Source organism: Ziziphus jujuba, chromosome 2 (assembly GCF_031755915.1).
Source record: "Ziziphus jujuba cultivar Dongzao chromosome 2, ASM3175591v1".
Classification (NCBI taxonomy): Eukaryota; Viridiplantae; Streptophyta; class Magnoliopsida; order Rosales; family Rhamnaceae; genus Ziziphus; species Ziziphus jujuba.
In genome coordinates, this window is record NC_083380.1 from 24,696,205 (window position 1) to 24,707,418 (window position 11,214).

Genomic DNA, 11,214 nt, shown 5'->3' on the forward strand with positions numbered 1-11,214 from the left:
GAGAGGACTTGATTTGGCAATTTATCAGAGGAGACCTGCACAAAAACATATGGATAAGAAGCTCAATTTGAAGCCATCAGCCACGTATGTGCATGGATTGAAGGCAATAAAAGAATAACTTGGAAGTTAAGTGCAACCTGCATGAAAGTGAATGAACGGGCTATGCAATATTCAATATATCTATGTTGAATGGTACCTTGATGGACTGCATGTTAATGTTCAAATTAAAGGTAGAGGACGATCATGTTATGGAAAGATCCCATTTGTTTTGGAAAGACTTGGATGCCAAGAATAAAATATGGGATACAAAATCTTTAACTACATGAGACTATTGTTTCCATAAGATTTGGTCCTTAAATGAGGAAAAGATGTCAAAAAGTTTAACCGGCATGCAATTAACCTGAGTAGGATATGCATCTTGGTGAGATGGCAAAGATGCTATGATCGATCTTGGAAGCCATGAATCTATTGGGTGTTTAACACACATGAACACAAGGTTTTCATCAGAGTAAGAAAATCTTGATATTTTGAGACAGTATTTTATGGGATCTACGAGAGTTGGCAAAAAGGAAAGCATAAAATTCGCTTGGTTATTTAAAGGAGAATATGGTTGAGCAAAGACGGAAGGCATAAATTTAATTAAATACATGTTTTGATGCCAAGTTGGTGCCACGGGACATGTGCATATTTTCCTTAATATTGAAGACGTGGGTGTAGCTTTACATATATTTATGTAAGGTTTAGGACAACTATGTCTCTGTGAATATTTGGATTGTTTTTTTAGTGAACAAAAGAAATTTGTTGGCATAAAGCTTGCGCAAAACTGAAGAGAAAAATGCATTAATGTTGCTTTACAATTTTTGAATTTTTCTACAAAATCACAAAGCAAGGGGGCAATGTAAGGGGGCAATGTTTGGGGCTTAATTTAAATTTTCCAAATTTAATAGTTTATTTGTCAAAATGTTATTTTTGGGATTTTATTTAATTGACATTAGTCTTATATTGATTGGAGATTAAAAGATCACATGATTGGCACATGTATAAATTGAAATCTTCAAGTTGAAATTTGCAGCAATCTTACATGAGAAGTGCATGAAGTATCTGAAACAAATTTTTCTATATAAATTGAAGCTCCATTGGCTTTGAGGATATGCACATATATCTCTATACAACTACAACACAATAAACCACTTAGTTAATTTTTATTTTGGAATCTATTATAGTTAGTCAAGTGTTTTTAGTTGAAATTTTATTTTTAAAGTTCTTTATCTTAAAGGCAAGAGCAACTTGTTAATTATTGTGTTATCTATAATTAACAACATTCGCATGAGTAGTTTTGATTTGCTTGGTGCACTTTTTTTTTTTTTTTTTTTTTAAACGATTACTGGTTTGAAACAGCACGCTTGCATGTTGGAAATTTTTTCGAACAGAGGCTAAAAGAGAAAAAACGTTTTCATTAAATTCCTCTGATATTTAACAATTTTTAATATAGTTGAATTGACTGTGTCTTTGCCAGCTGATATTGGACTCACAGCCTAGCATTCGCTCTGTTTTTGTTACCTTCATATTTTGTGTGTATATATATATATATATATATATTGGTGGAAAGCAAAATAGTTAAATTAATAGGAAGTTACATCTTCATATTCTAGTAAATTGATATCTAGAAATTTTTGTTCGAGATAGAATTCATAGAAAATTTCTTTCCTTGATTGATTGTCTCCTAATATAATTTCTTCATATATTTAGATCCCATGAATTTTGTTTTTGAGACTTTAATATAATTTTGTTTTAATGAGAATTTTAAAGTGGTTATTAGTGATATGCATTGTGCTCCCTTATAATCCAGAAATTTAAAAATTCAAATTTGGTAAAAAATTTATAGCAAATCCAAAAAAAAAAAAAAAAAAAAAAAAGAGAAGAAAAGAAAAGAAAAGAAGATAATATACGACTTTCTCCCTTTTCAAGTTGAAACTGAAAATCTGATCTTCAAAACTAAACTTCTGAGAACTTGTGTTTGTTTTAGAGCATAGGAAAATTGAGTCGGAAACATTAATGCATACTTGGAACATATGCCTAACTTCTTAAATATATCATAATAATAATAATAATAATAATAGATTACTTGAGAGAATAGGAAAGCAAAGACATCCCAACTAGATTGACACCCATGCTAACCCAATCTAACAAGCAAATTAAATTAAAAAAGAAATAAAGGAAAACAAAATAGTTCAGAGAACAAGAAGGCAAAGCCTTCCTAATTACAACCTTCTCTGAACCCGAGAGATGAAAAACCTCAGTGAGCAAAACATCCAATAACAAAAAGAGTACCAGAGGAACCAAACAAAAAAAAAAAAAAAAAAAAGAAGTTCCTAAAACAACAAGACATCAAACTAATTACGAAAATGAAAAGAACCACCCCCAATAAATCAAACTGGTGGGAAGCTAAGCAATTTACAGGCAAAGAAGATTGCCAAGTTGAAAGAGAAGAATTAATAGCCATCTTAGAAAGGATATCTACTACAGAATTGCTCTCACAAGAGATATAAGAGGCCCAAAATGAGGTAGAGTTCACAAAATGCAAACAGTTTGACCATCTTGCTTTAAATTTCCTAGGAACCCACAAAGACTTATATTTAAACAGATCAACAATATAAGAAGAATCGCATTCAAGCCAGAGAAGATCCCAAGAGAACTTCATGACCAATTCTAGAGCATGCATCGCAGCAACTAATTCAGCTTCAAGAGCCCATGCAAGCTTCATATTAAAACTAAAACAACCAAGAACCATTCCATTACACTCCCGGAAAACTCCACCACAGCTCGCAGCATTACCAATAAAAGCTCCATCAGTATTAGCTTTCAAACAACCAGCCAAAGGTAAATTCCAAACAACAGAGATGATTTGAGGCGCACGTGGGAGAATAGAAGAAACACGAAGCTTTCGGAGAATGATTAGATCATTCATTTAGTTTGCCGTTGAGCCAGATTGGAGACGATTAGCATAAAAAATTGCAAGATAAATAAATACCCAAGCCCTCGAAATAGGAAGAAAAAAAAAATCCTAATGCAGATGTTGATTAGGAATAAATAAAAGAATAGAGAAACCTGCTGTGACAGAGGCCTTTGGCAGATTTTTAAGCTGATCACTGAATCTGATGGACAAGAGTCTTTCAAATAATGCCAAAGGAGAATTCACATTGGCCAGATTGATAAGGGAAAAAAAAAAAAAAAAAAAAAAGCACCAATGTAATCAAAATTAGCAACTGTGTGTGGGCATTCAATAAACAAATGGCTGATAGTCTTCAAAGCCCTCCGACAGGTACAGCAACGGGAAGCAATATGAAGGCCTTATCTCTTCAAAATACTCTCAACGGGAAGACGAGCTAAAAAGAGTCTCCAACACAAAAAAGATCTCGCTGGCTGAAGTAGAGATGAGTAGAGTTGAGACTAGCCATTCTGTTATCATTCCAATAGTGCATTGCATAGAATAGCCACCATGATTAATCAATGTACGCCAAGGGCCTATCAGCAGCACCCAGATCTCCTGCCCGCATGCTTCGTGCAACCCCACCTCAGCTCCGCATAGAAACGAGCTTGAAATGCAGCAAGATGAGCATAGTATGCATGAGGGAAACTTCCAAATCACAGAATAAAATTCAATCAGAAAGATTATTGAATAATTGCATTCCAGAAAACGAAGCTGAGGTAAGGGAAGAGAGCACGCACCAGTGGACACTGATTCTGTGCATCTTGCATATCTGCAAAAGTTTGACGAAAGCTCATAAATACTAACAGCTCCCCTGTTTCACATTTAGCTATGCTTTTAGAGAATCCAGAATTGGAAAAAACATACACAGAAATATAGAGTATCACTATTGAGGCGTGACTACATTAAATATACATATGCATTTGCTTGTGTGTATGTGTTTGCACTTAGCACATATATAAACAACAAGAAACCACTTAAAAATAAAAAAAAAAGGGAAAATACAGAAAGATGAATATGCCTGAATTCCAGCATGGTTGCAGGAACAGAAATCAAACTCCGTTGGATGACAAATTTTCGTCTCTACAACAGTACCTGTAAAGTGAAAGGTACGAGAGTTCTAAGTATATCTAGTCAAGGCGTAAAATAAAATGATACATAAGTTATAATTCAAAGAGAATTTTTGTTACCAGGTCAACTGTATTGTGGTTGTATGAAGAAGCTTCTGAGCCACCACAAAAGTTAGCCGAGGCTGATAATTGACGCTAAAGAGGCACAGACTCTTTTTCTTTTTTATTTTTTTATTTTGGTTTTTTTATTTTTTTTTTTGGTTTTTTGTTTTTTTAATTATCTGTTCTCATTGAGCCTCTTGAGTACCTCTAGCCCTCAACAATTTTATCAACCTGAATAAGAAAACTAAAATAAAGAATTACCATCACAAGAAGAAACAGAGGATAGAAGTAGGAAGAATAAGAAAACTAAAATAAAGAAGTACGTACCACATGTGCTGAAGAATTACTTCTTTTCAGGGATGGTACTGTAAATGGAAACCATTGATTAGTCATTGATGGAAGTCCACGATAGGATTGGTTGGCATATGATAGTTGAAGTAAAACACAGAAGGAAGAAAATGATGAGAAAGGCTAGTCTAAAAAGAAGGATCAGAAACAACTGAGACAATGATAAATAAAATAAAATTAAGACTTGGATTGTGAAGGGCAAGAGGATTTTATATACCTGAACAAGTAGAGGATTAATGTGAATCATATCCTTAAACAGCAACCCAGAATAACTTCTTAATCTGAATCTTGTTGTTTTGACATAATTTTGAATGAGTGGAGGTTTTTAAGGACCCTCCAATATAAAATCTCTCTGTACTGGTACTGCATATATAAATTCAGAACCTCAATGAAAAATTCACCATGGTAGTTAAGACAATAAATGATAATTGATAGCATCACACACTTCTAAGATTACTTTTGTTATATATATTCACAACCTCTTCCAAAACTTTACCAACACCTGTTTTCTATTTTACTAATACAACAAAAAACACACATTATCAATTTGTTTCATGATCAAAATTATAAATTACCTCATTATTATTGTTTGGTAAACCAAGGTGTGATCTTAATTGATTAATTTCCAACTTTATATCTTCAACAAGGAAGCAATTTGTCGCCATGAATTCATAGTCCTCTCCAGTAATAGAATTCTGCTTCTTGACGACTTATCAAAACTCCGTCCTCTGTCTCCGAACCTTGCTAATATCAGTATTAGCCTCCTGGAATTCATAGATAAAAGAACCATCAGTTACATAATCCAGAAGCTACCACATTGTCTTTATTTCATTACGGTAAACCATAACCATTAAGGAAAAGACGAACAGAATAGTACTTCTCATTATTATAATAATAATAATAATAATAATAATAATAATAATAATAGATCCAGTAATTGTTTTTTTAAAACTGACATAATCTAGTTAATAACAGTTTTGTCTATAATAATCTTTTCAAAATAATAATAATTAGGAACAAATAAACCAGGGGATCCAATTTTCTAATTATAAGACTTGCCACTGAAGTCATTTCTTCCTAGACTATAATGGGTGTGCGACAAAATAAAGCACCATAAGAGAAATAGAGCAATAAAATTAATTTCATCAATATAAAAAAAAGAAAAAAAAAGAAAAAGAAACTGAAACTTAATTTCATATATAATATTTTTAATATATTAATTTCATCAATCTAACAAAATCAAAAAAATAAAAAGAAAAGAAAAACCTACCCACTATAAGAGAAACAGAGCAATGCAAGTAAGAGTAAGAAAAATATGTCAAAGAACCTAAGGCTTTTTGATTGAAGAGAAAAGGTGGTAGTTGTTACACCATATTGGATTAAAAACTCAATAAATAAATAAACAACACGTAAAATTTTAAAAAAAAGAAGGTAAAAACTTAAGAAAATGGGAGTAACAATATAAGGGTAAAAACTTGAGCAAAATTTTATTTTATTATTATTATTATTATCTTCTTTTTTGCTTTTTGTAAGTGTAAAGCTTGAGAGAAATTTTCTTTCTTGCTAATCATGTTCATTTTGTTCTTTAGGGGCTGGTTGATAAAGACAAACAAACATTTTAACTGAATATTAAGTTATATACAAAAAGAGTATATGCATATATATATATATATATATACATACATATGAATATAAATGTTGAGATTGTTATTAACTTCAGAAGATTGTTCAAAATTATTATTATATATCTAATGAACATGTGAAAGATATGTGAATGTGAACAAAAGACATACCTTTGTGTAATCATATCGACAAATCCAGCAATTCGATGTGGGAAATCTTAGGCCAATAATCTCCAGTATCCTCCCGGCATCTTTCCAATAAAATGGGACAATCATAAATTGTCAGTCCCTGTAAAGATGTGAGGCAATCAATTCCTTCAGGCAGCGACTTCAATTTGGGGCAGTCCTTAACAGATAATTCCTTTAATGATTTGAGGTTGCTCATTTGTTGTAGTACATCCTCCAAATTCTCACATCGAGAAATTTCGATATATCGGAGGCTAGTAACTTGTTGAAGCCCTTGAGGGAGAGCAACTAGTTTTGGAAGTTCATAAAAGGTCAACTCAGAGAGGCTTTGAAGATGCTGCCACCGAATTGCATCATCACTTCCAACAGTTGGCATATCCAGCTCGTCGCAATTATTCACATCTAGTTGTTGAAGTGAGGTGAGATGATGAATACCTGGAGCTAAAGATTGCAAATTTGAACATTCTGTAATCGTCAGTTGCTTGAGAGAAGTGAGGTTTTTGAATCCCTCTGGAAAATGCTGCAGATCCTCAATGCATGCAATATACAGTGCTTTCAAATTGGAGAGAGGAAGGAAGGTGGAGCATGAATCAACGGCATTTGTCTCCAACATTAATGTTTCTTGCAATACTTTTATGCTTGTGTCTTCTAGATGGAGACTTTCTTGTAGAAATGGGAAAGTAGGCATGGAGGTTAGGTCGGGACAATCGCTAATTGACAATTGAGAAAGACAGGGAAAGAAAGGCAGTGTTCTTTTGTTCTCAACATCGACATCATCATCTACTTTCCACCATCCTTTTAGATTAGGCATATCATCAAGCCAAAGACTTCGTAGGGATGGAAAGAATGGTGAAGATGATCCATCAACAATATTGTCATATTTTTCCATCGAAATGTACTCCACAACTGGCAAATTTCTTATGTGCACGACTTTAAGATTTGGGAGATGGCTCAAGGCTGCCACATAACGGCATTCCTTATGTCCCCATAACTCAAGTTCGACAAGATTATGAAGTGAGGAGATACAATTTAACAACCCAACACCTACATAAGGAGCAATTAATTTCAATACTTTGATATTTGGATGTGGCACCAGATCTTCACAACCATCCACCATTTCTCCCTCAATATATAGTTTTAAGGATTTAAGATGTTGTTTATCCTTCAAATTTGCACCTTGACATTCTATCCTGTCTTTCTTCACTACAATTTCCAGATTTCCTCTCAAGCTGTTCAAATTCTCAAGTTCATTTAAATTGCCAACATGTCTAGAATCAAAAGCACCATCCAACTTTAATTGGAAGAGTGGCAACGTCTGAAGATTAGTTAGTTGACCTAGTCCACGTGGCATATGAGTCAAACTCTTACAATCTTTAGTATTCAGATGTCGAAGGTTGACTAGTTTTGTAATATCTCTTGGTAATGCTCGAAGATAATCACAAGAGGTCAGCTTTAGAGTTTGCAAATTTTGCAACCTTGCAATAGAATTGGGCAACATCACCATGTCATTATATGAAAGGTCAAGATACCTAAGATGCTTCAATTTACCAACAGATTTAGGTATTATCTCAAGACCTGCATTATGTAGATCCAAAGTGCGTAGCAACTTGAAATCCAGAATTGATTTCTCCAATCTCCTAGTTGATGAATAATATCGATCATTCAAAAGAAATGTTCGAATTCTTTTTGTCTTAACCAACAAAGATGGAAATTGTTGTAGTGAATCGAAATAAAAATTGAATGATACATGACGAATTCTTTCATCAATTCTTTCATCATTCAAACTTAATAGAAGAGATTTTCTTCCTGCCACTGACATTGCAACATCATGCATGCAATCATGCATCTTGCATTTTGTTACATTAAAACAATCATCAACTTCAACTTCTTCAAAAAAGGATCTATAAAGTAAATCCTTAAAATGTTTATAACCTATGTCTTCCAAACATGGGTGCAAGTTTGATGATTTGATAAATCCTTGAGCCATCCAAAGTTTGATTAGTTTTTGCACATTAAAAACATGATTTTTTGGAAACAAGCTACAATAGCTAAAACAATTTTTCAAATGGGATGGGAGATGATCATAGCTCAACTTAAGTCTAGGTATAATATCTTCATCATACTGGGATATTGCTGATAGTTCATTTTCTTTGAAAGACGACCACTCTTCAACATTTAAACTATACAGCAAACTTGCGATTGTTCTTATAACTAGAGGAATTCCTCCACACTTCTTCATAATTTCCTTTCCAATTTCTACATGGTTAGGATTGTCTGGCTCTTGTCCTTGAATGAAAGCCAAATTTTTAAACAAAGACCATGACTTCTTCTCATCTAAGGTCCCCAAAAAGTAAGTTGATTCTTTTGGGCCATTAATAATGTGTGCAACCATTTTATCACGTGTGGTTACTATAATTCTACTTCCAACTGCACCGTCCCTTAACAAGTTTTCTAACTCCAACCATTTTTCACGACTTTTAATTTCCCATACATCATCAAGTACCATAAGGTATTTCTTTCCTTTAATTTTTTCTCGAACTTCTTCTATCAATTGATGAAATGGGATATTTTCAGTTGACCTCCCATCTTTTACTCCAGACTTAATAATCTCCTTAGCAACTAACTCCACATCAAAAACCTTGGGTACATTCACCCATGTAATTAGCTTAAAGTGGTGTTTAACTTGTGGATCATTGATAACTAGTTGAGCAAGTGTGGTTTTTCCCAAACCTCCAACACCAACTATGGGAATTACACCTATGCTTTCCTCAACTTTTGTATCAAACAAAAGTTTCACGATTGCCATTTTCTCAATCTCTTCCAATAACATCTTCCTCCCGAATTGTGGGAGGTTTTACTCCAGTCACTACTTGAGTATCTTGAAGACTCATCTCTAAGTGGAACTTCCTATCATCAGCAATTTTATCTAGTTTTTTCCTAAGATCTCTTATGTTTTTAGCCATCTTGTGCCGAAAAGCAAATTGGTTTGAAGACGAACAGAAAATTCGTACCTGCTTGGCCATTGTATTTCCAGTCATCACTTGTCGTCTCAAAGCTTCAGTAGAGAACTCGTCGACCAGGTCATCAGCTTCATAAACTGCATCTTCCAGCTTCTCGAGCCATGTTTTGATTTGTTGTTGCTGCACTTGTTTTTTTTCTGCATCAGCAAGTACATTTTTGATAGTTGAAATGGTGTCTTCAAGTTGCTGAAGCTCATCTTCAACACCCCAGAGCAAAGCAATCTCTTTGACAGCAGCTTTACCCAACTGCGTAATAATCCCTTCTGCAATGCTGGAAACGATTGCTTCCGCCATTGGATTGAAAACAAATAGGAAATCAAGTCTTCAAAGATAGGAAATTTTAGAATGATATTGTTGGTGTGAGGAAGATGGAGCTTCCTTTGCCTATTATTATAGGGTGTTTGGTAGTTAAAGTCAACTGAATCAATTAAAATAATGAATCTAGCTCTGAAGAAAATTGTGCAATTATTAAATAAAAAAAATGCTAATTATTGTTTAAGATAATCTTTTTAATTTGATAAGTAAAACTAAGAAAAAGTGATGGCCAGTGTCTTCCATGGCACCTGTCCAAATGTCGTATATAGCTTATGTCATTTGGTGGTTGCTCAATACTTGATGGACCAGGTGGCAGATAAGTTGTTGGTGGGTTGCTATCCCATATTGTCACCAACAATATTATAAGTCTTAAACCAAAATTATTCGACAAAATTAATTAGTCGATCAAATGCACAAATTTTTTTCTTTATTATTTTATTGCAATTCATATGTAACACGTATTTACACATCAGGCTTATTATATTAGTTTTAATACACAGAAAAATTAATAAGAAACTTTTTTACATAATGACAAAGTCAAATATTTGGCTAAATAGAAATTATTTCACTAATAATTAATATAAACAATTTTTCTGTAATTAAGAACAAAATTAATTTTGTCATTTTTGGTTTCTATAATTTATAATTTTCTATATATGTTCACTTTTTTTTTTTTTTTTTTTTTTTTTTTTAAAGTTAACGGCATATATATATATATTTCTTTTTGACCATTACATAGTTAATTATATAAGTTCTAAGATATGGCTAACATTTCACTCAGTTAATATAGTCAAGACGTAAAAATCCAATAGCTGATCATTAACACTTTATAATATTATTCGCGACTAGTTAGGAAAAAAATTTTGAAATTGTATTATTTTGATCTTAATTAACTAAGATGCTTAAAAAGTTCTTACTATTATTAATTAATACTAGCAAACATTTAAGATAAGCAAATAACATACGGTTAATTAAAAAAAAATACAAAAAACCAACCATGACACCAAATAACACCATAAGAGGAATTGGTTTGCAAGCGGCTCTAAACGGAAGTCTTTTTTTTTAAAAGATAAAGAATATTAAATTAGATGTTCTAGAAAGCATCCAATTTAAACTAGCAGGATTTAATCAAGGTTACAATGAATATAAGTTAGGATTAGTTGCCGACTTGAATATATGGTATCCTATATTTTGACCAAATTGGCCGCTGGGCCCTGAAATTTAGAACATTTTATATTGGACCATCAATTTGAAATTTGTTTTACATGATTTGTTTAATTCCTAAATTAATTAACAGAAAGTTTAAAAGCTGAGAAAATTGATTAGTTTTCTCATTAATTAATTAATCAAATTTGTTTTTCCATCTTGTTTATAAATTGAAAAAAAAACTAGTCTTTTTTATGGTGTGCATCTTGCACATTTGCAAAACTTTGGGGACAGCTCATCATTATTTACAACTCCTATGTTTCACACTTTTAGAGAATCCATATATTGAAAAACAGAAAAGATGAATTTCAGCATGGCTGCACCAATAGAAATCTAACTCCGTTGGATGATAGATT

At 32.7% G+C, this 11,214-nt stretch overlaps 1 protein-coding gene and 1 long non-coding RNA gene across 3 annotated transcripts; both read right to left on the reverse strand.

Annotated features, from left to right (window-relative positions):
• Window positions 1-2,478: 2,478 nt before the first annotated feature.
• Window positions 2,479-4,000, reverse strand: LOC132800448 (uncharacterized). Its single transcript, XR_009635558.1, has 2 exons — window positions 3,730-4,000; window positions 2,479-3,637 (listed from the first exon to the last, which is right to left on the reverse strand). It is a non-coding gene; the product is annotated as an uncharacterized LOC132800448 (long non-coding RNA).
• Window positions 4,001-4,006: 6 nt separating this feature from the next.
• LOC107419161 (putative disease resistance protein RGA3) lies at window positions 4,007-9,717 on the reverse strand. Of its 2 annotated transcripts, none has more exons than XM_048473268.2 (6): window positions 6,303-9,717; window positions 5,085-5,273; window positions 4,727-4,872; window positions 4,489-4,526; window positions 4,180-4,392; window positions 4,007-4,084 (listed from the first exon to the last, which is right to left on the reverse strand). In XM_048473268.2, the coding sequence occupies exon 1, from the start codon at window positions 9,145-9,147 to the stop codon at window positions 6,313-6,315; it is 2,835 nt and encodes a 944-aa protein (XP_048329225.2). In that variant the 5' UTR covers window positions 9,148-9,717; the 3' UTR covers window positions 4,007-4,084; window positions 4,180-4,392; window positions 4,489-4,526; window positions 4,727-4,872; window positions 5,085-5,273; window positions 6,303-6,312. The 2 variants fall into 2 exon arrangements, with proteins under 2 accessions (XP_048329225.2, XP_048329224.2); XM_048473267.2 differs by having other exon boundaries at window positions 4,180-4,405.
• Window positions 9,718-11,214: the final 1,497 nt, after the last annotated feature.